Below are 24,630 nucleotides of genomic sequence, written 5' to 3'. Positions count from 1 at the left end.
CCTTCACTCTGGCTTTCCCTTCCAATTTACCCCACCATCCTAATGATGAAGTGGTCTTTTTAAGATAAGTTAGTCCTCTACCTGAAATGTACCACAGCTTTTAAGATGAAATTCAAAATCCTAAGTACATATGTGCTTTATGATCTGGGTTCCCAAAAATCCACTTAGTTTGACCTTCTAACTCTTCTCCAGAAAATACTCTCTATGGCATGTAAAATAATTACAGGGATAACAAGTTTCACATCTTTTTCTTTCCCCTACTTGGAATATTCTTCCTTATAATACAGCCCTCCCTTTAATCCAATCTGCTGGCTGACCTGTTACACTTCTTTATGTACATAGTTACACCCATTATCCTTCATATTTAAAACCTTTCCCTATATTTTCTTCTTCTACTAGACTACAAAACTCCTTAAAGAGTAAAGAAGAAGCCAGGCACGGTGGCTCATGCCTGTAATCCTAGCATTTTGGGAGGCCTAGACAGGAGGATCACTTGAGCCCAGGAGTTTGAAGTTACAGCGAGCTACGACAACTCCACTGCACTCTAGCCTGGGTAATAGAGTGAGACCCTGTCTCAAAAAAAAAGGCATAAAAAACATGATACTCTTAGTGAGTTGAAATAAATAACCTCATGGATCAATAAAATAACATCTACGACCAATTATTTTACTTCAGATGGTTTTTCTAGTTGATTTTGCCCAGGCCAAAGGTTCTGTTATTCACAGATACAGCACTTAATTTCTTCTAATTCAATCAATTCTTTTTGGGAACATTCCTTAATACAGTACCAAAAGAAAAAAAAATTAAATGCCACTCAACTAGCAATGCTTTGTCAATTCTTTCAAAGGTTTGCCTTTTATTAATGTTTGTTTCCCAAATAGCTTACTTTCAGAAAGAATAAGCCAACACACACCATTATTAAAACCAAGTGGCCGGGCGCGGTGGCTCACACCTGTAATCCTAGCACTCTGGGAGGCCGAGGCGGGCAGACTGTTTGAGCTCAGGAGTTCGAAACCAGCCTGAGCAAGAGCGAGACCCTGTCTCTACTAAAAATAGAAAGAAATTAATTGGACAACTAAAAATATATAGAAAAAATTAGCCGGGCATGGTGGCGCATGCCCGTAGTCCCAGCTACTCAGGAGGCTGAGGTAGGAGGATCGCTTGAGCCTAGGAGTTTGAGGTTGCTGTGAGCTAGGATGATGCCACTGCACTCTAGCCCAGGCAACACAGTGAGACTGTCTCAAAAAAAAAAAAAAAAATCAAGCAATTTTGCTGCACAACTTTAATGATCAAGAGCCATTTCCTGACTACAGCTCCTTAAAATTACTCTTTATTGAAACTTAAAATTAGATGTTACATTCCGTAGAAAGTGAGGAATCTTTAGTTCTGTGGCACTGACATCACTTTGACCTAACAAGTACTGGAAAGCAAAAGTAATTTTGTTACCTTCCAGTTCTCCCAGGACATCTGTAGTTCATGGGTTGTTATACAACCACTGGTCCCACTGTCTTGGGCCACAACTGCATGTCACATATAGGTAACCACATTCGAAGTACTTATTTATCTTATACTGTGAATGCTTTATCAGAGATGCATTCAGAAGCCAAAAGAACATTCGTTTCATTCATGCACTCCATAGTAAGCATATAGTTAACTATTTAAAAGCTGGCATAAAAATTAAGTGCTTACTTATGTAGAAGATAATAAAATCTGTACTTTGAATACATTTTTATAACCTCTGACTCCTTCCTCAAATTATCCAACAGTGAGAGTTAACCTTTATAGTGGAAAACATACATTTCAGTGAATACTGCTACCATAGCAAAACTATGCAGTTTGCAGTATAAATTTTTTGCTTCTGTTAATTAGTGACTGTTTAAATAGTTCTGAAAATCAAATGTTTGTTTTTAAAAGCAGAAAACTGCTGGTCATTAATATACATTAAAAGGTTCCTAAAAATTTTTAAGCAAGGAATAACTATGATCTGAAATATATGTAATACATAAAAAAAATTTCTGGAAATAAAATCAAATTTTAAGTAAAAAATCACCAGGACAAGCAATCTTTGTACTTCCTAAAAAATCTGTAGCCTGTATTCCTCATTCATGGTTCCCTTTCATTTACTGTAGGGTATATTCTTTGCCTTTCGGGGAAAAAAATGTATTATTCAAAATAGTGGTCTCAAAAATCAAGCAGAAAAACACTATTAAGGAGTCGGTTTATTCTGCACACCATCCAGTTAGAAGAAAGCACAGAAGTCATCAACCCTTTTGTGCTTAGTGTTGACAATTTTTATGAGACTACCCTCAAGTACCCTCTGAATCAAAGATGAGCTTTACTTGGTACAGACATGGGAGAGTATTGTATAGACTTCTTTGCGTTGAAAATCGGCAATCCATATGTGAAAATTCTAGAGGCTGCAAAAGCAACTGCTTACAAAATCTAGGTAGATAATACAAAGTGGACCTGGTAGGGACCATGGCAGACACATAAACAATAAAAAGGAAGGCAGCTGTTACTCTGTCCCAAGCTATTATTGCTTGTGGAATCAGGGCCTAGTCAGACAATTTTTATCCAAAGACTGTCAACCTTTAAAACATTGTGTGGGCCAAACTGGGTAAGTCAACATTTAACTGTGTGCATTAAAAATACAGTTTTGCTACTGAACGAGACAAAAGGAACACTTTTAAATCAAAATAAAATCTGAAACAGTAAAAATCATCCCTGAGATAACAAAGTGCACAATTCTGAAACTTTGTAGCTTATTGGGATAATTAGTGTATTTCAAAGTATTAAATTTAATGATATTTGTTCCTCCCCTCCTACCATTTGTCTTATTTTGATTCTCGGTTTCCCTATCTTTAGGTTGTAACACTTCAAAATTACTCTACTATCCCTGTTCTAATTTCCCATACATTTCCTACTCAGCACTTCATTCACAAATCACTTAATTCCCACCTTATCACACTTTAATCTGCTCCAGATTTCCCAAAGACTGACGGGGATGTCTATTATATTTATTTGTATCTTACTGCCTGGCACACAGCAGGTGCTCACATTTGAGATAGAAATACGAATTTAAGATTATTAAAATCAGAATCTCTGAATACTTGTTGATCTAACCTATCCACTGGCTAACTCTTCCAAGGGCATTTTCTCCTTTAAAGTTATAAACATCTACTTAATGACCATTGTTTTACCTAGCACATTACTACCATTTATGTTGAGATAAAACCACCAAAAGGGGAAGAAAGCAGAAAGTTTTCAGAAAAATACATACATAACTTAGAATAGAAATCCTAAGGTGCCTTCCAAGTTTAAAAAAAAAGAAAAAAAAAGGTTAAGTATTTGTTCAAGATAAGTCTTACCCCACGATGTTTTTAGTGTGTTCTAATTCTCTGAAATTCTTAGATGGTATCCATAATTCTGAATATTCAATTATCCAGCATATAGTTTCTTATCTACCCAGGATAGAAAGGAATTTTGCTATATTCAAAATATCACTTTCTGCCTAAAAATATTCAAATTTTGCATAAAACTAAAGTTCTATAAAGAATCGAATATCAAAATAATACAATTAAGCTAGATTCTTGGCAGCTATAGGAATAGAGTAAGATTTTTAAGTAACAAAACTCATCGTAGGATCAGAGCCAGTAAATTTAACTGTCTCTAAGTAACAGGAAGCTCATGACAATGCTTTACATTGCTATAAAGAAAAACTGGATTGAGGTAAAGTGTTATTTGGCAGGGCACAGAGAGATGCTATACTCTAGAATCTGAACACAGGGACAGACACAAAGTACATGTAACAATTGACTAATTCATTACATTCTGATTCCTTCAAAAGCAATACAACTATGGCATATCCAAAACAGAATAACTATGTTATGTAATAAACCCACAGACTAAGTTAGAAATTACAACCAGATCTATGCTAGATCTTCAACTACAACTAAATTTAAAAATTCTTGATACTTACAGGTCCCATAATTGTGGCTTGCCAATGAAACACTAGAAAAAGAAAAAAACCCTGTGGTTATCATCTAAAAACGCACAATTTTTTTTTTTTTTTTTTGAAATTTGGCATAAAAATCAATTTCAAAGTCACTTACTATCATCCCCAACTGGACCTGCAGAACATTGTGCTGGAGGGTCACGGGCCAAATCACTAAGTTCCTACACCAAGACAGAAAAGTTTAAGAAAACACAAGCAAGTAAAAAGAATCAACTGCTTCCAATTACCTTTATTCCATTCTTTAAGGGACAAGCAATCACAATTCACACAACAATACATTCCATTAAGAGAGAGAAAACCTAAGTAACCCTACTCCAGTTTCTGGAACATGCAGGCGTAGTTGTCTAATGGACACATGCTGAGACAATCATTTTGGCTTAGGGTTCATAAAAGTATTTATACATTGATATGAAAATTTTTACCACATGAAAAGCAGATCTCTCAAAAACCGAAATAGCTGTAATCAGGTGCTCAGAGTAAAAACCTAGACGAGGTACAGCTTAACATTCTTGTTACTTGCTGAACTTTCAGACCATTTCAGAGGCTTTTGTTTGCTCTAAAACTTTTTTCCTGAACCATATACCTTCCCTCCTAAAATCCACTGACCCTTTTTTCCACTTGAAAAAAATCTCATGGGGCTAAGTACCCTTTTTGCTTTTTATCTCCTTATTCTCTCAGCTCAATCTTATCTTTTACTCAACATCCACTTTAGCTCTTTTTGAAATTTCAACTCTGAAAGAACTTTCTTCACTAGGTAGAAAGTAGTTTGCTCTTAGCAAAACATGGCAGTTTGCATAATTCCACGTGGATTAATTATTTCCAACAAATACGTATTTAACCCTTCCATGACTTGTGCATAACACATATCGATCATCTAATATGAACAAGTTGTTTCCCTACTAGGATTTTGTTAAAAAAAATGTAAGACAGCACAGCCCCAACCTTACCAAATATGTAGCCAATGTCAAATCATCAAAAACTAAAAATAAAATAAACAGAACCAATGTTAATGCACTACCGCCTTCATTTTCAAATTAACTTTATCTTAAGTTCAGTCTATGGCACAAGAGCCACCCATTTAAAAAAGAAGAAAAAGAACAAATACGTAGTTCTAGGGATTGTTGTGATTTATTTATCCTTTTTTTTTGTCTAAATATGGAAACAACCATCAAAGAGTAACCTCTGGGATTCAGTTTGAACAAAACAGCTGAACACACTCATATACAAATGACAGAAGTACTAGAAAGCAGAAGAACGGACGCCTAAATAAAACAGATACAATAAAGAATAATCTGGGCCTGTAATCCTAGCACTCTGGGAGGCCAAGGCAGGAAGATCTTTGGACACCAGGAGTTGAAGACCAGCCTGAGCAACACAGCAAGATGACCCCATCTCTACAAAAAATAGAAAAATTAGCCGGGTGTAGCTGCACATGCCTGTAGTCCCAGCCACCCTGGAGGCTGAGGCAGGAGGACTGTTTGAGCCCTAGAGTTTGAGGCTGCAATGAGGTATGGTGCCATTGCATTATAGCCCAGGCAACAGAATGTCTCTCCAAAGGCGGGGAAAAAAAATCTAGCCAATAGCAACAATCTATCATAATATTAATGCATCTATAATATGTAACTCCAAGATAATCATTTAGTCTACCAGAACAATTTACTGCCTATAACTACAGGCATTCAAAAATGAAAACAGATTTCCAAATTGGGCACATTCATTTCCTTCCCTCAACTTTGATCTTTGCTTTTCAGTGCAAAGTCAAGGACATAAAATGCAGAACACTATAAACCCACCCCCAACCCCCCAGAAAGGTACAGGAATAGGAGGAGGAGTTAATTTCAATCAAGCTGGGTGCAGGGGCACGTGCCTATGGTCCCAGCTACTCAGAAGGCTGAGGCAGGATTGCTTGAGACCAGGAGTTCGAAGTTGTAGTACACACCAAGACTGTGCCTATGAATGGACATTGCGCTAGAGCCTGGGCAACACAGGGAAGACCTCACGTCCTAAAAAAAAAAAAACAAACTTAAAAGTTTCAGAATAACAACTGATTAGTGGATCTTGTAGCACTAATATAGGAAATGAGCAGACTATAAGACCACCATGGAAGAGTAACAAACTGTAACCAGCATACACACACATACATCCCCCTCCCACCCTTTTACTCCCAGATTCTGGAAAACCAGATACTTTTTATAGTTTCTTTACACCATTGCATAAAATTGTCTTATTCTGAAGATTGTATATATGATTGAAAATATTTGTACACTCAGTCATGTATTTATTGAAACCCCATGTACTCGACCCTAGGAACATAAAAATGAGAAGATAGACTCCAAGCCTTCCAGTGTTATTTTATCTACACATTCAATGCCTTAAATAAATATATTACAATCAAATACCTTTTATTAAAGCCTAAATCAAAATTCCAATGAATTTAAAGGTACTCCTAAAGTGACCATTGGTCCTTGTTTGCCTAGGAGAATCTCCATTTTCACCAGTCATCCTGACAAGCTATCTGGTTTACCATTTGTTCCAAATTTGTCTTTAAGGTAGGTATTAGCCACATTAAAATAAGCCACAATAGGTTAAGTAGACCATCACTTTATATACTTGGCAGATTCTGCTTTGGCCTCACTTAAAATGCATGTGTAAAATGCACACACAGTGAAGAGTTCCCTTTAACACATGATCAAATCTGAAAAACTAGCAGACCTCTCTTTTTGGTCCTTTTCAGACAAAAGGTAAACCACCTTTTTAAGGACAGCACAAAGGGCTAACTGATAAGGCCTTCCTATCTGGGCATACTCTGTTATCAGCCAACCCTCCAGTCTTTAGTGAAGGAAGTTTGACACTGCTGTTTTCTGCTGGCTACTTGGTATATACCAACCAGGCATGCTTCGGTAGTGGCCTCTGGATTGAGAGTCGGCAGTGTTTTGGGTAAATATGGGAAATTTATACGGGCAAGAAACAGAGGTTGAGCAGCACTCCCTTCAAAGTCAATGCTCTGACGTGGTGTAACAACAACTATTTCATTATTTGGTAACACTGCAGTTTACTGCAGTTTTATATTAATTCCTTTAAGTTCTCTGGTGATTACATGAAAAAATTAAGTAATGGCTGTCACTATGTAGACTCGGTCAGTAGAACAAGAACTTTACAAATAGTTTAATGCCAGTTTTACATCAATTTCAGATGCTTCAAACAGAAAATTTCATTCCTTTCATTCACCGCATGGAATCAAAACTTTTCTAAGACCATTCTGTTGAAGACAAAACACCTATTGTAAACCTATTATAAAACAAATTTAACAACGAAGATAAAATTATTGTAAGTCTGGATGAACAGAATGTTATGGTAAAAACAACAGCTGAAGCAGAAATATTCCTGGATTGGCTGTAGTACAAACCAATCAAAAGAAATTCAGTGGTTGCCTAAAACTCAACTTAAAAAATAGATACTTAGGCCGGGCGCGGTGGCTCACGCCTGTAATCCTAGCTCTCTGGGAGGCCGAGGAGGGCGGATTGTTTGAGCTCAGGAGTTCGAAACCAGCCTGAGCAAGAGCCAGACCCCGTCTCTACTAAAAATTAGAAAGAAATTAATTAGACAACTAAAAATATATAGAAAAAATTAGCCTGGCATGGTGGTGCATGCCTGTAGTCCCAGCTACTCGGGAGGCTGAGGCAGGAGGATCACTTGAGCCCAGGAGTTTGAGGTTGCTGTGAGCTAGGCTGACGCCACAGCACTCTAGCCCGGGCAACACAGTGAGACTCCGTCTCAAAAAAAAAAAAAAAAAAAAAAAATAGATACTTAGTACACTATGAAATGTGTCAAAATCTCAGGTTTAGTAATAAAAAAAAAAAAATCCAGCTGTCTTCAGGATTTCAGTGTTTGAAGAACTGCCCTGTAAATCAATATCTGGGTCCACCCTGATGGGGGAGGCGTGAAGAGGGAAGGTAATGTCCTCTAAATTAATTGTTCATTTTGTTCCAAATCCATTGGAAATCTTTTTTTTTTTTTTTTCAGAGAGACAAGATCTTGCTGCTCTGTTGACCTGGCTAAAGTGCAGTGCTGTCATCACAGTTGACTGCAACTTCACATGCCTGGGCTCAAGCCAATCTGCCTCAGCCTCCCGAGTAGCTGAGACTACAGGTGTGACCCACCACACCTGGCCTGAAATCCTTAAAACAGGCAAACTGGCGAAGTTTCATCTTTTGAAGCTTTTAGCATACTGCAATCACTGAAGACACACCTTGAAAATTAGATAGTAAAATTTTTCCCTAACAACCGAGGAACTGAACAAATTAAATGATGTGAGCTCCAACAGCACAGAAATCTATAACAGTGCTTTAAATATTTTGATTGGTGAGAAAGCTCTTGATGGAGCTCTCATTTTAATTTGTTAAGTTTGTATTCTTTATCAGCATCGGATAAAACTGAGATGGTTTTACAATGCAGAAACATTCAAATTTGATAAAACACCGAACAGAATAAACGTTATCACATAACGGGTTTCTGCTTTGTTAAAAAAAAAAAAAAATTTGCTAAAAGACAATATGAATGCAAACGTAAGAATATCTGGGCTGAAGTACTTGCACATAACAACAAAAAAAGAACTGAGACTATCCTCCATCTATCAGGATTTGTTCTAACTTTGTAAAATACCTTAGCCCCTATAGAGTATTTTCTCATATAAAAAAATCAGTTTTACAGACCAGAATCAATGGAGGTTATGAGTTTAAATACTATTAACCTCAAAAAAGTGCTATTTTCAATAAAATTAAAATAAGGTTACTGGAGGCACCAGCAAAACAATATTGAGAGAGGGCTAAGAAAGTACAGTGAATATGCACTAGGAATTATTTTGCCTTTAAAGTGTTAAAATTACCCATACAAAATATTAACTGTTCCAATAGTGTGTTTTTAAAGGAGTTTTGAATACAGCTATTTAAACAGATCCACTAAAAAACAAAACCAAAAAACACCATGTGCGGTGTTTTTTTGTTTTTTTTTTTTTAAAAGAGACAGGGTGTCACCACGTTGCCCAGGCTGGAATATAGTATCGGAATTCCTGGGCTCAAGTGATCCTCCTGTCTTAGCTTTCAGAGTAGGTGAAACTATAGGCATGTGCCACTATGGTTGGCAATTTGATCAATAAATATATTTTAAGAAATTATAAAATTCAACAAGGAATTTTTTGTTGACTGACTTCATGTAGAAGAATGAAAGATTTCTGAGCTGAGCAAACAAAGCTTGAAATTGCCATTAAGTAAAATGGTCAACTTGTAGGTGAAGTTTTGGGTAGATCTAAATACTATTTAGATCCCCAAGTAGAGACTCAACTGGAAAAGTATATACACAAGTCTAGGTTAGGAGAGACAGGCTGGAAAAAAAAAATAAGTATCATTAGGTAGATGATATTTATAGCTATGAGTCTTGGTGAGAGCACTCTGATAATGGAGAAGGTCCTAGGAGAGATCTTAAGACTAACTCAATACTAAAAAAGGGAACCGGTACCCTGAAAATTAACTGAAAAAAAAGTAGTAATCAACTGTATCTAATGCTAACACAGCAAGACAGACAGACCTGTCCACAATAAACAATGCAAAAAGAACAACTTCAAGTATTTGCCTTTCTTATGTTCAAGATGTACTTCAGAAAATGGTCAGTTGTTCAGGAATGGTCAGTCTAGATTAACTCCATTTTTTTTTGAGACAGAGTCTCACTCTGTTGCTCTGGCTAGAGTGAGTGCCGTGGCGTCAGCCTAGCTCACAGCAACCTCAAACTCCTGGGCTCAAGCAACCCTACTGCCTCAGCCTCCCAAGTAGCTGGGACCACAGGCACGCACCACCATGCCCGGCTAATTTTTTCTATATATTTTTAGTTGGCTGATTAATTTCTTTCTAATTTTAGTAGAGGAGGGGTCTCGCTCTTGCTCGGGCTGGTCTCGAACTCCTGAGCTCAAACAATCCGCTCGCCTCGGCCTCCCAGAGAGCTAGGATTACAGGCGTGAGCCACTGCGCCCGGCCATAACTCCATTTTTTTAAAAAACGTTGTGGACAAGTAAGAATTGTCCTGATACACCCCGTCAATTCACTTTTGAAACTCATCACAACTGCTCACAAGGTTAGCCAACAGGTAGAGATCCCAATATTCACAATTTTAGGACAGATCAGATGAGACCTTAACATGCTTGTCTACATAAATATACCTAACATATTCAAGAATGGGAGAAAATTCATTCCAAATACTTTTGATTATGATCAGTAGGAATTACAGAAATTCTTACCTCAGAGTTAAACAATTTGTTAAAAGAAATTATGTGTGGTTTTTACTTTCAAAAAGTTATTACTAAACAAAACGTTAAATAACTGAGCCAAATGAATATCTGAAAAATACATTTTCTGCCTGTATCAAAACATTGTATGTACCCTATATAGAACTCTTATGTACCCATAGTAATAAAAAAAAAAGACATACTTTATCATACTTAAGAAATCAGTCTGATATGAACAGAGAATTTTCCCATCTTCTGAAACTTATATAACCAGTTCTGTTTAATCGGTCACCAAAAAAAGCTACACCAGAAGCTAAAGAACTTGTGCAGCTCCCTCTCTCCTCAAAGAGCATTTTAAAAGTGTATTTTAAAGCTGGCCACAGTGGCTTGTGCCTGTAGTCCCAGCTACTCAGGAGGCTGAGGCAGGAGGATGCCTTGAGCCATGGACTTTGAGGTTGCAGTGAGCTACTATGACTCTACTGCACCCTAACCCAGGAAACAGAGCAAGACCCTGTCTCCAAAAAAAGGTCTAAGTTTAAATACTAATCTTCAAACCACCCTATCTCCCCTTTTCCCACATAACAAAGACAGACCTGAATTTTCAAAAATACTATTAAAACCCAAATGCAATTTAACATACGCAATGCAAATGCTCAAGACAGCATTTGTGAAATAAGGACATGAGTGTCTCCTCCAATAACACCAAGCATGGAGACTCACTTTCAATCTAAGACCCACTGTTAGGCTTATTTCCTCACCTCTAATAGGAATGTCTAGTTTTATAGAAGTTTTCAGAAGATGAATGAGACTTAAAGCACTCTAGCACACTACCTGGCATATAATGTACCAAGTACTTAACAAGCAGACCATTTGTAGACTGCCTATTTTGAAGGCAAGATTTCTTGGCTAAGGCTTTCCATTTATTAAACAAAAGCAAAACAAAAGTGCCACATAACATAGCTTGTTTAAATCTTTGGCCTGTGTGACAAATTTTTATGCTTAGCTGTCTAAAAATGTCTGGCAAGCATTTGAATTCAAATATTACTGAAATAAGAATCAAAAGTTGACAGTACAAGTTTCTTACATGTATCTACCATAAAGAACCTCCTTAATAAACATACACGTTTTGAAACTAGTAAGACTTATTAACATGTCAGAAAAAAGACATTTAGCTGTTATTTTTAAGTAAAAATCAATTTAATGATAGTTGGTCTAAACAAAATACCCAATGATACTGAAGTGATCATAAATAAAACTAAAGGTCAGAAAGCTATAAAGTTGACCTAGAATATAAACCTAGTACTTGAAAGTTACACATCAGAATTAAGAATGTAAGAAAATATTTCTTAAAGAAACGAGTTTTTCTCCACACTGGGTATTTATGAATCACTAAGCCTTTAAATGCTAGCATTATTGTTCCTTTACAGTGAAGGTTATAATTTAAGCTAGTTAATTCTGAATTTCAGGTGTTCACTCCCATAATTTTAGGCTCTTGTTAACTCTCAGCTCATTTCTAAACACCTTATTTTCCAGGTTGTCCATGACCAGGACACCTCTGTAGTAATAATCAAAGAGCTAAAATTAGGCCAAGCTTACACACTAAAGTTTTAAATTCAATACAGAAAAATAATCTAGGTAAAGTATTTAAAGAACCAAAAGGTCTTTTTAAAAATAAAAATCCTATTCTAGTTTTACTTTTCTTTCTCATCCTTTAAATGGTAATCAAACCATGTACCAGCACTTACCTTTTGAGATATGAAATAATCTTCATGACATTATTATGCCCACAGAATGAGCAAGTAAGACATATCTTAGCAGAAGAAAAAAATCAGAGGAACAGAATAAATCACTGCAGATGCTCTTCTTTGTAGCAGACACTTTACTCAAAAACTATTTAACCCATGGAACTGCTTTTCCCTTACTCCAAACATGTGACTGTAGTACTAGGTGACTGTCAGCTACCATTAACCAATTATTTGGACATGGCTAACCATAGAGTTTTGTTCCCTTTAGCCTTAGTGATTAGCTAAAAGGGTTGGAAAGTAACCTAAGCTTGACTTTAGTCCATCGTCCATCCCCGAGTTCTTTCAAATTGAAGCTGGAAGGGACACCCCCCACCCCATAACCAGGAGTTGTAAGGACCCAGAACTGTTGGCATGTGTCTTGGTATTACACGGTTAAGCCAGAAGCCAAAGAGACAAGAGACTACACCGTGCAGCAAAGACAACAAAGAGCTGACTCGGTATATAGATGTGCAATTTCAGAATCTGAGGTTGTACCTTGCTCTGGTTCCTATGGCTATTCCTTTCATTTTTTAACTATTTCCTTCTAATAAATCCCTTATTTGATTTGGGTTATATTAAAAAAGGAAAAAAGTGGGGAGAGACTCATTCTAAGAAAACTACTACCCAGCACCCTTTACCAATTTTGCCCAAATAAAACAGTTCATGCTTGAGTTCTGCTGAAAAACACTTAAATCTAAATGAAGCAAAGTCAAAATTAAATTAGGGGGAACAAAGTCAACTTTGAATCTATATATGACAGACACCAGAGGTTAATTTTACATCTATTTCTAAAATGTAAGTGTAATGTCAAAACTATTAGCTAAAATTTCACCATCAAAACATCTATTCATTCATACAAACACTGCCTTTTGGTGCGAAGCAGGTTAGGTGTGAAAACACCTAGATAAGATGAATGTCTCCCCAAATATACTGAGCTTACAGAAAGTAGGCAGACAAAAAAAAAATTATACTTCAACAACCTGCTTAAAGTAAAAGAATTCAAATGTTTTGTTAAGTCCTGAAAAAGTAACCACTATCTTTGCCTGGGTTTAAGACAGTGACATTTGAGCTGAGTCTCGATGGAAGTTAGATAAGGTCACATTCACCAAGGGAAAAAGAGGAAGAGAAGTTTCCTAAGTAGAGAAAATCATTCAAAGTCAGGGGTGTGAAAGAACATAGCTTATAAAATTTACTGTAAGAACAAGTACTGTAGTTTGGGAAACCACAGACAAAGCGTACAGGAATAACGGTAGATGTAGCTAGAAAGGCAGACCAGGGCTTCATCTTTTAAGAACCTTGAATGTTAGTTGAAGACTATCCCAAAGGCAATGGGAAGCCACTGATGGCTTTTAAGCAGACATAAAACAAATCAGGTTTGGATTTTTGAATGTACTGGCAGTAGTGTACTAGAAATGAATCTTTAACTTTTATATTTTTAAAATTAAGTCATATCCTAAAAGCACCTATAGATCAGCTTGACCCAAAGTTAACACTTACTATACTTCTTCAGATTTTAAGAACTGTTACAGATATAATTAAGCTCTGTCATGTACTTCTCCGATTGCCTTCCCTGTTCAAGAGGTAACGGATTATCCCATTTTTTTTCTCATTTCTACACAGGTATTGCTTAAGAATACATGGTATTGCTTTATAGGTTTTCAATTTTTAAATGGTATAAAACCATTTAAATACTATTCAGGAACACTGACTCGACACTACTTTTGACAAGACTTCTAAGCTTCTGGTGAACTACTGGCCCTCTAACCCCAAAATACATATATGCCCATACAACATTTTACTTAATTTGTGGGGTATCACAGACCCTCCTCACTCCATATTGTAGGAATCCCTACTATAAAGGACAGATGAGTATATAACTAAATTAGGAAGCTACAGCAGTAACTTAGGTGAGAGAAGAACATGAACTAAGGCCCTGGGGATGAAAAACAAAAAAGATCTTAAACACTGAGCATTTTACCCTTACAACCACCTTACAGAAACACGACTCATCTCCACTGTACATTTGAGCCCCTCAAGAGGAGAAAGAAATGATGAGTTCAAGTGTAAGACACTGAGCTTCAGGATAGGTAGAACAGAATGGTGTATCTATCAGACAACTTGAAAAAGAGGACTTGGGATAAGTTTCCAAAAGACTCCTTTCTTAATAGGGTGTCCTGCTTGTAAGTTAAAGAATTTGACATAGTATTTGGCAAATTGAAGAATAAAGTTCAAAAATCACACCAATCCAACTCTCCATTACTCAATGTGTAAGTGCCCCAGATTGAATAAGAAATGGAAAACTGGTGTTTTTATTATGATCAGTTCCCCCTTAACTATCCACTATAGTGCACCTCACTGTACTTAGGGAATCCAATAGTTAATGCATTTTTCAAGGCATATGGCCTTTAAATGAAAGCCAACTTGAGAAAATTCTGTTCCATTGCAAAAAGCAGCTGTTTAACTGGACTTTCCAAAGATGCACCTACTCAAAATTTTCAAGAGTAATTTTGTCTATGATTTTCACCTTATGAAATAACTTTAGATCCTACAAGTTTCACAGGCTTCAGGAACAAAAACAATTTATAAAATTACTTGAAGAACTGAAATTGTCAGCTCATTGCTTCCTAGTAGTTAAGGGAAGAACAGCGGCAAGGACCACACAGAACAGCTCACATACGGCACTTGTAAAATCTTCATACACTGCTGACCACCCCTTCCCAAGGGGGAAAAACATATTAAAACCACTGAAACAGGAAAATAGTTGGTGGGGAGACCAGCATATGCTAGGAGTTGCTAAAGGCTCCACTCACCTTTAAAAGACACTAAGATGGACCAACAACATACAATTAAGAGTACACTGCTAAGAAACTATACTGGCTATGAAAGAATACAAGGTTGCACATTTCTTTCCCACGGTGTGGTTCTTTGGGGAAAATTTTTTCTTAGGATCATCTTCCTCTGAATTGCTTCTCCTGAAACTTTCTGCACACCTGGCTAGTGTTAAGAATCCAGCCCCTTTCATGTGGGGAAAAATGCTGCTTCTCTTTAAAAGCCTAAAAAGTCTATAGCAAAAGAAGTCAAGGAGACTCCCCTCTGCCTTCTTTCTGCTCTAGGTAAATGAGATCCTCAAAATTCTCATATGGATTAGACAGTTCACCTCATCAGGTTAAATATTTCAATGGAATCTGGTACAGCAACGGATTTTACACACCTGCATTGTCTGTCTCCTAAAGACCTGGCAGGTACCACGGTGGAAAATGGGACAGGATTCAGGGAATTTGCTCACCAAGCAAACCTCTCTAAAAGGCAACCAAGAGGTACTGCTTGATCAAGTATTCTCATCTGGAGGTACAGGATTAAATGGTAATGGTTTGGCCACTATGTCTTTTATTTTGAAAATACTCCTTTTGTGGGATTTGAAAGAAAGTCTGCAAATGGTTTGAAGATCTTTACTTCCATCATTATTGCATACAGGATCTCTTTAACAGTTGATTGTCGAAGGTAAAATATAAAAAGGCTGACCCTATCCTGAAAGTCTAAACATACTGCTAAGTTACGTGTTTTTTTGCTTCTCTATTCTCTCTACATCTTCCTCAATCAATGATGGCTGGTACTAGCAGCTAAATGACCAACCTCAGATTACAAAGGAGGCCAAAGCACTGAAAACACTGAAAGCCTGGAGGGATGCTAAGTGTAAGAAATGATCCATGCCTTCAAAGACCTTACAAATTGGAAGTACTAAAACGATTTAATAATGAAGCTACAGAGTAGCCATGTTAGATGAGCCTCTAATAAGAAGTATTTGAACATTCTGTAAACTTTCTTTCAATGACAACCACTGTTTCTATACCAGATCAACATAACCAAAAAGGCAGCACTTATGAAAAACTTATCAACCCTATTAAAGTATAACCCCATAAAAAACTTATTCTAGTTTGTTCAAGTCCCATCATTCCCCAAAGGCTTGTCAAAATTTAAATTACTTGGTTACAGTGGTAAGGCCAAGTTCATGGATTCCACCTTGAAGTATAATTAATTACCACTGTGTTCCAAAATCATTGTTGTCCTAACCTCTGCTATCCATCTTGCATATCATCACACGAAGGTCATGATGAGGACAGAATAAGGTAGCATGGGTACATTTCCTATCAGCACTTTGGGGAAAACTTAAAAGCTTATGCCATTATTAAAGTTAATTTCTTGTATTTTATTTAAAAGTCCACTTCTTTCAGAATTAAGTTTGACTTGATTTAAAGAAAAAATTTATATGACTGTGAATCACTATTAAAGACAGCCTTTGCCTCTAACCTATACTGAGCAGCACAAACACTACCTTAGGGACTGAATAAAATAAGAGCATGACGTGTGCAGCAAGGGGAGTAAGTGCCTTCATAAAAAGCTAAGAATCACCCTAAAGGAGTCTTTATAATCTAACAAAAGATTCAGACCAATGACAGAGGTCACAATGTAGTACAATTAGCCGCCCATCAGGCAGGCAATAACTACTATAATTGTTCATATGAAGTTCACATTTACTATAATGAAAATTTTTAATTTCTATATAACACATGTAGATACAAATGTCAAGGAAGGAAACAAACTTTTCAGAAATGTATGATTACCAGTATGCTTGGCAAAAAGATTTTAATTTCTCAACATTTCCATGGAACTCTAGACTTAAACAGAATAGTCCTTTAAAACTCATTTTTATAATTTCTGAGAAATCCTGAAAGTTTTTACCTTAAGGATTAACAGGTAAGTGCTGCAGTGTCTCATTACATCACTGACAAAGTATTAACTTCCTGTTTAGTTGTAATTACAGGCCAGACAAGTATGCTTGTTCATTAAACAAGCATCATTCAAGAATGGCTTGAATGAATATTGCTATAATTTTCCTTTGCATCATGACTGAAGGTAAAGTCACTTAAGATTATTCAAACCTATTCTCTTGTAAGCATTACCTGAAATAGGCAAGGACAACCAAATTTAGGTTCTCAGCTTTGACCCATGAACAGGAAATAAGGCATTTTATGGATATAAAAGATAAAAACAGCATTCCAGTTGAAAACATTTACTCAGATATCAGCCATGAAATTAGGACTAAAGTGCATTAAGTATTCTATCCTGGAGTAACCAAGAAATAGTATATCTCAACTGAGATACACTCAAAGGTTAAATATGACAAATTCAGCCATGAAAAGTTAGCTGGAGTTCTCCGAATGACACAAAAGATTACGCTGAAAGCTGGGAGATAAAAATCAGATATTTGAACAAGTATAAAAATACTTCAGTGAACTTTTCCCCTCCCCACATAGCAAGACTGAGGGTATAGTTCTGAGGATAAATCTTATCTAATAAGATAATTTAGCTAATAAGATACTTAGTAAATGCATCCCTACTTAATCACAATATTCAATTTTTAAGTAAGATCATTGCTATGGTAGCAAGACCAACTCAAGACTACAAACTTTCCAATTAAAGAATGAAAACAGATTAATTTTGCTAATTTCGACATACTGGTTTTGGCAAGAGGAATTAAGCTGCTGTAATAAAAGCCACACTGTAACAATAAAATGTAGTGAAGATATTTAATAAGCAAACTTGATTATATGTGAATACCAAGATTCCCTTAATTTCTTTTAAACATCTCTTCTACTAGAGCTAATATTCTTGAAAGGTAAGTTGTACAAAGTGATGAACAACGGTTCATGTATTTATATACTTGTTTTCTCCACTCAAAGTAGGGACTTTCATGGATAATAACGTTTTCCCTCATTTTTTTATCCCCTGGGACTAGACTATTATGCCTAACAGATTATGAACTTAGTTTAAGTATTGATTATATGATTACTATCCTGTATCTGTGTGGGTCTTAGACAGGGACTTCATAACCACCCAGAGAACACCGACACAGAAATGTTCAGTATTTCAATGTTCAATATTTCTAGGTCTGTTTCCACAGAAAATGATTAAGTCTAAGACCCCCATGAATGTAGCTATATTCTTTAAAAACTCTGAATATTCTGATATATAAATTTAACTCAAAATGTCAAATATATGCCAAAACCCACTTATACAATACAGTATACACATGGATAGAAGAAATTGCCATAAAAAATGTAAAAGCCAATCTAGGATTTCAGAATTTAATCTGAAACATTTATCTCAGTGTTAGGAACCTAGTTTATTCTTTAATAGATTGTAACAAAATGTTTTGGAAAATCCTCAAGAATTGATTGTATCTTGGATTAACAAGGAGCACCGGAATCCAGGAGTTAATATATTAAGGCTTGACAGAGTAATCTAGTGACACAGTGTCACAATCTCCCTTTTTCAAATTAAAATAGAGGTCATCATCCTTTAGTCACAACTGTCCTATATAGTTAAGTTAGCTAGCTATAGACAAGCCTTGAGGACACTACCCCCACACAGGCAAGAGTCTATCCAGCCTATCAACTAGTTGGGGGACAAGAAGTGTATTCTGTTCACTTTAAGATACCCCTAGCACTTCATTGGCACATGGTAGTTTTGAGTCCCTAAAGAAACTACCCAAGAAGAATTAAATTCATTTTTACTTTCAACACATTAGCTAAAATCTGAATTTATAAATTAGCTATATAACCTAAAAGTAAAGCCAAATTCAAATTATTTCAATATTAAGGGGGAGGAGAGAGCTTATTTCGGGTAGTAAAAACTAAAACCACACTCATTAATAAAATAGGAATTGAAGTGGTTTAAAAAAGAACTAGGGCCCTTGAAGCCTCACTCCTTATGTGAATCTCAGTCATTTACAAGCTGTGCAGTAAGACAACTCCTCTATGCCTGTTATCTCATCCATAAAATTCTCGCATCTATCTCGCATGGCTGTCTTGAGGATTAAATGAGTTACTACTACTAAAGGGCTTAGAAACAGTGCAGAGTGCATAGTAGAGGCTACAGTAAGCCTTAGCAGCAGGCAATAATATGTGCGAAAGAAAATTTTTTTGAATGACAAAAGCCTAAGAATATGAAAAAGTACAGTGGTTAAGAGAACACACTCTGGAGCCAGGAGGCCTGGGTTCTAAACCCAACTGCCACAACACGATCCTGGGTCTATGCCTTAGTTTTCTAATTTCAAAATGGAGACATAATTGTACCTACTTTTCTAGGTATAAGATTCAATGAATTAACACAAGTATTTCAAACAATCTGGCACATTACAACGACAACATGAATTATTCTCTTAGGCCTGGTTCACATTAGATTTTATATAAAGTTCTTCTCAAACGTCCCCAAAACGTATGTACTGTAGTCGCTTTGTTTAATGGGAGTGCTAAGATTTGTCTTACTGAATACCACCAATCAAGTACCACTTGGACTCTTGTTTAACAGCCTTATTTAAGACCACACTACAGCCTGTCCAAATAAAGCATACAGAAGAAAAAGACAACCACGACCACCACCAGTAAGGTTGATAGCCCTAACAGTCAAACTTACTGTAAGAACAAGCTGAAGGAAAAAAAGTTTAAATTCAAAATCCTGATCAAATAACTACTAAAGGTTAAATGTATTCCAAAAAGCATTTCAATAACATTAGTGAGGAATATGGATATACCTAAACATTTGAATTTGGGGGCTTCAGACAATAAATTCAAAATAAATAGGTACATGACAATGTAATATTGACATCAATGGCTATTTCGCCCTGTATTTCTAGAACCGAGGTGCCTAAAACAAAGAGCATTCCCCCGTCAGAGATGTGCCCTCACTAAAATTCTGCTTGGATCGGGGATGTTATTTTTTAAAGGCTTCCTCATGTGATTCTAACATTAACAGCTGAAAACCAAACCTCATGCACATGTCAAGATTTTCTGTAAGGTGAATCAATAATGTCTCACAGAACCACTGGCTTCTCCAATTTGGAAATTGTTTTTATGTTAAGTCTCTGTATTACAGTTGCCTTTTGGTTGGTGTTGAGACAGTCTCACTGTTGCCTGGGTAGAGGGCAGTGGCATCACATAGATCACTGCAACCTCCAACTCCTGAGCTCTAAGCGATCCTTCTGCCTCAGCCTCCCAGAGTAGCTGGGACCTACAGGCACACACCACAACGCCCGGCTCATTTTTTTTTTCTTTTTGGTAGAAATGGGGTCTCACTCTTGCTCAGGATAGTTCCGAACTCCTGAGCTCAAGCAATCCTCCTGCCTCGGCCTCCCAGAGTGCTAGGATTACAGGCGTGAGCCACCACACCCAGCCAAGTCTCTGTATTATATAAATCTTCAAAATATTTACAACAGGAGAAAACCTGGTATTAACTAGGAATATTATACTAGAAGTCAAAGTTCTTCAGTAAAAAAGGCCGAGAATTGTAAATCGTGATATTAAAATAGCAGTTAACAACTACAAGTCTCATATACCGAGGGCCTGTTCAAAGCCACAAATTAACCCATTTAACCACCATCATCATCATCATCATCATCAAAAAAAAAAAAAACCTAGGAACTTAAAATTTATTTTGTTCACTGTTGCCATCTTGATGTCTAGAACAGTGCCTGGTGCATATTAAGCACACAACCATTTATTGTTCATATGTAACAAATATCCATCTTAAAGAGGCATACAGATAACTTGCCCACAGCTAGAACTCAAACTGGAGTATTTTTGCTCCAATGTTCACACTCTTTTAACTACCATGTTATACTGCCTCTCTAAAGCTTTTAAATCATTAAAGTGGTGTCACAGCAGCTGGGTATCACCTGTAAAAGAAAAAAAATCAGTGAGAACGTCCTTTAAAGTGTTCTGTTCCACATGCACAAAAAGCTCAGTATTCAGAACTATTCTACATCTTCATGGCCTGAACTAATTGCCACAGATAAAAGGTTTCAATTTGTACTGAATGTTATGTTCTTTGTACTAGTAAGTGTGACGCAAAATACAACTTTGCTTCTCCAATGTGTTGCTGGCCTTTAAAGTAGTCACAGAAAAGATTTAAAAGTAATACCTTTACTTTAACTCTTCTAAAAAGTTTTTCTTTCCCTTCATCTCACAAGTACAAAGATCTAAATTTGTATTTCAAATAACCCACACGACAGTACAATTATGGCCTAGAACAAAATTGGAGATTTCACCATCAATATAGTAACAGTGAAGATTTAAACCTTCATCTTTCATAAAACACCAGTTTTGCCAAATAAACTCCAGTGTCATACTTATTAAATAAGTGCAAATTAGGCAGCATTCAGTACTATTTTAGTAGAGGCAAGTTCTTGCTATTCCCTCCACAGAACTCTTTAAAAAGTAACCTATCAAAACCCAAGTTTCTAACCTACAACACCCCCTCCATTTTTCTAGTAAAGCTGAATTTATTCCACGACATTTTTTTCAAGTTAGCTGTAAATACTCCACCCTTCTGGATTGTGCAAGAACCAAACACACCACACATACACAAGTTACCAAAAAAAAAAAAAAAAAAGGGAAATACAGTCTGAGAGTTTGAATTTAGGTAAGTCTTGAGCAGAGGGTCTTAGAGCAGTGCACAACATGATGTAAGAAATTAACATTTAACAAAGAATATTATTTCACATTATTACGAAAGGAGATGTCGGAAAGAGCCTGAACCAGTTAAAGCAGCCGCCATCTTAAAATGCGGGACAGAAGTTGGAGCAAGAAAATGAGACTAAACCACCGGAGGTGGAGGTTCCGCTCACTCCCAGAGCTCCAAAAAATCCTTGTTTTCAACTTAAATCGATAATTTACTATCAAACCACATTTAGGTAGAGAAACAATCTTCCTCGAGGGTGTTACTAAAGGATGAGGCAAAAATAGGTACACCTAGCCCTCCCTTACTGCCATACCACCCCTTCTCCCGCCTCCCCCAGCCGAGAAAAAATAGGGAGCTTCCAGAAAGCTTTTACATCAGTTCCCGGTGTGCCTCTGATAAATAGCTTCGGGTGAAGAGCTGCAACTACAAAACAGAGGAAGTGGCAACACTGTGTCATCGCCTCCTCCCAACCCCCGATTCTTGTGTAACCTGCCCAGTGTCGACGAAGTTTCTCACTAGACTCATTCACGATCCTTCAGCAGCCGAGATCTTTCTACCCCGATCCCCAGTAAAGTTCGGAACCCGCCAGATTTCTTTGACCTTCTCTCCTGCGAGTTTCCTTTCTTCCCCCTAGAAGGCCCAGAGCCTTAATCTTGTAATTAAAGTAAGTTTTCAAGCACCGAGAACAGAAAGCGCCATGACATCCGCTGGAGCGTCTCTCCGCAATTCTGACCCCGAAACGGGGCTAACACCCAAAAGCAGAAAAACGAAGCGCCTCAAGGCACTCGCCCCCATCTCTAACGTGCACCGACTACACCGAAACACACTCGGCATGACGCCTCAATTGCCACAAGTGCTGCGGTTCCCTAACTTTAAACTTCGCTTCTTGATAAAGCACATCCGCGTTCTCCATCCCCCAATGGAAGAAGTGACCCAAAGAGGTATTTTCAGAATTATACTTCCCTCCCGCCCCCACGCTTTCCGTCGCGCCTGAGCCTTCCTTTCCTCCCCCGATCCCATTCCTCTCAGTCCCCAACGAGTTACCTTATTAATCCGTTTCAGCGCCATAGTCTGTGCTTTTCGTCTGGCTCCTCACTGTCTCGGTGTGTGCTCGAAGGTCCGGCCAAAACTCTTGATTATCCGGGCGACGGGGAAGGATTGTCTCGTCTCGCACCGGCTCTGCCAGACACAGGCGCCTTTTGCAAAAACGGAGCAGATCAGCACTCGCGCAGGCCCCGCAGAGCCCCCGATGAATCCACGTCCCTTAAAACTGTCGCGATCCGGGGTGGGTGGGGTGGCGTGGCAAGGCAAAGCCACCAACAACCTCTATGCCGTGCTCCGGCCCAAAGTGGGGGCGAGGGTGACAGGAAGAGCGGAGGGGTGGGTACAAGTTTTAACTTCCCGGCCTCTCGAAAGGAAGAGACCCGGGTGGGAGAGGAAGAGGCGTAGGAGCAAAGGGTGGGTGCGGGGCAGGGTCCGGAGCCCAGCAGGAGGAGCCGGGGCCTAGTCGGCGCTACGCCGGCGTCACTAGGGCAAAGAAAGGCAAGGGGGAGGGGGAAGCAGGAGACTCCGGACCGACGCCGGCTTCTTTCGATTTCTGCTCAAAGGTGCGGCCAGGAAAGGAAAGAAAGGAAGACAGGCTTTAAGTGTGTTACTGTCCCCGCAGCTAGAGCTATTCTGTGTCGCCCCTGACGCCACCGTACACTCCGCCTTCCAGCGCGCTCCCGCCCCGCCACCTCCACCACGCGCCCGTGCTGCCCCGGAGGCTCCGGCTTGGGCGCGAGGACGCGCCCATTCCCCCTCCCCCTCAGGCGAGGCCCCGGCTTCTCCAGCCTTCCCAGCCTACCCCACCCCACCCAACCCAACGGGCTGGCCACTCCAGCCACCCAGGGCCCCTGTTTCCCCTCTTACCCGGCCGGCCACTGAGCCAGCCTCCCTTCCCTTCCCCTAGTTGTCCACACCCACGCGTACAGAGGGGCCGGGGCCTCCCTCAAGCTGCGGCCTCGGCCTCCCCGCGCGGCGGCTGGTGCCTCCCCGGCCCTACGGGGCTCACGCGCACGACACAGCCACAAGATGTCCGCTCTGACGGAACTACTGCCAGCTGCCACGCTCCGCCCCTCCCCCTCCTCCTGCCTCTTCACCGCCGCGTATCAGTCCGCCAACGCCGCCGTCGCGAGCACGGAGCGCAGCTAAATGTGAAGGAAGACAGTTTACTTCCCACGTCTAAAGCCGAGTGAATTTGTGCCACCCACTTCTTCTTTTCGGAACAGCACCTTATTACTAAAGAGACTGGAGATTGGACTGGGAGGGCGGGGGACGGAGGCGGGTCAAGGGCTGGGGGAAGGGTAGACGAGTGGCGGAAACCCTTAGACTCAGAGAAGCATCGAGAACCGGAAGGAGACCATGGGAGGAAGGTAATAGAAGCGGCAGCTGCGTGGTCGAGCCCCATGCCCCTCCCAACAGCGTCCCCCCGTTTCCTCACTTGGTATTGAGGAGGCGAATCTCGCGAGAACCTCGTGGCTGGCTAACCGGAGCTGCGGCTCTGCGATGACTTAAGGGCAGTTTTGTGCGCTCTTCCTGACGGGGCCCGCCCCCAAATCCGCAGATTCTCGCGAGATGCAGTGAGGCGCCGGCTCGAAGTGGGGCGGATCTCGGCCGGGAAAGCGCCGCCCCTGAGTGCTTAAGTTGGTGGGCGGGAGAGGAAATGGAGTTTCCCCAGACTGGTAAGCGCGCGCGCGCCGGCGCGTCCTTCTCTCACGCGCCCAATCAGGAATGTGCGGTGGGAGGCGCTTGGGGTAATTACTGGTTGTCGCTAGTCGAGGTTGAGCTGGGCTTTTGAGGTTTCCGGCGGCGCAGGTGAGCTACGTGTATTCGCCTGCCCTCCGGGGCTGGTCAGCCGGTGAGAGGAGGCGCCTCTGAATGGGAACAGCAGTTTTCAATAGACCGAGGCCGGCAGCTGATAAGCGCGCCCACGGGCCGAGCTCGAGTGCGTTTCTCACCCGAGAGGCTCGGTACTCGAGGAGAGCAGGCCCACGGAC

The 24,630-nt window shown here is 39.2% G+C and overlaps 1 protein-coding gene across 2 annotated transcripts in view; it reads right to left on the bottom strand.

Moving 5' to 3' along the window:
- The window catches only part of UBE2D3 (ubiquitin-conjugating enzyme E2D 3), a 33,688-nt gene extending 9,418 nt beyond the window's left edge, over positions 1-24,270 (bottom strand). Inside the window, exons 1-4 of one of the 2 annotated variants that reach the window (XM_012655375.1) lie at positions 24,075-24,270; positions 22,637-22,788; positions 4,113-4,176; positions 3,980-4,011 (exon numbers count right to left, since the gene is read on the bottom strand). In XM_012655375.1, coding sequence (XP_012510829.1) covers positions 3,980-4,011; positions 4,113-4,176; positions 22,637-22,660 — 120 coding nt within the window. In that variant the 5' untranslated portion in view covers positions 22,661-22,788; positions 24,075-24,270. Of the gene's footprint in view, positions 1-3,979; positions 4,012-4,112; positions 4,177-22,636; positions 22,789-23,563; positions 23,978-24,074 lie in introns of those variants that run through there. The other variant, XM_012655374.1, reaches the window with a different exon arrangement.
- Between the last annotated feature and the right edge of the window lie 360 nt (positions 24,271-24,630).

The sequence above is a fragment of the Propithecus coquereli genome, unplaced genomic scaffold (assembly GCF_000956105.1).
Source record: "Propithecus coquereli isolate 6110/MARCELLA unplaced genomic scaffold, Pcoq_1.0 Scaffold475, whole genome shotgun sequence".
In the NCBI taxonomy this organism is placed as follows: Eukaryota; Metazoa; Chordata; class Mammalia; order Primates; family Indriidae; genus Propithecus; species Propithecus coquereli.
This window is presented reverse-complemented; position numbering and strand designations above follow the sequence as displayed.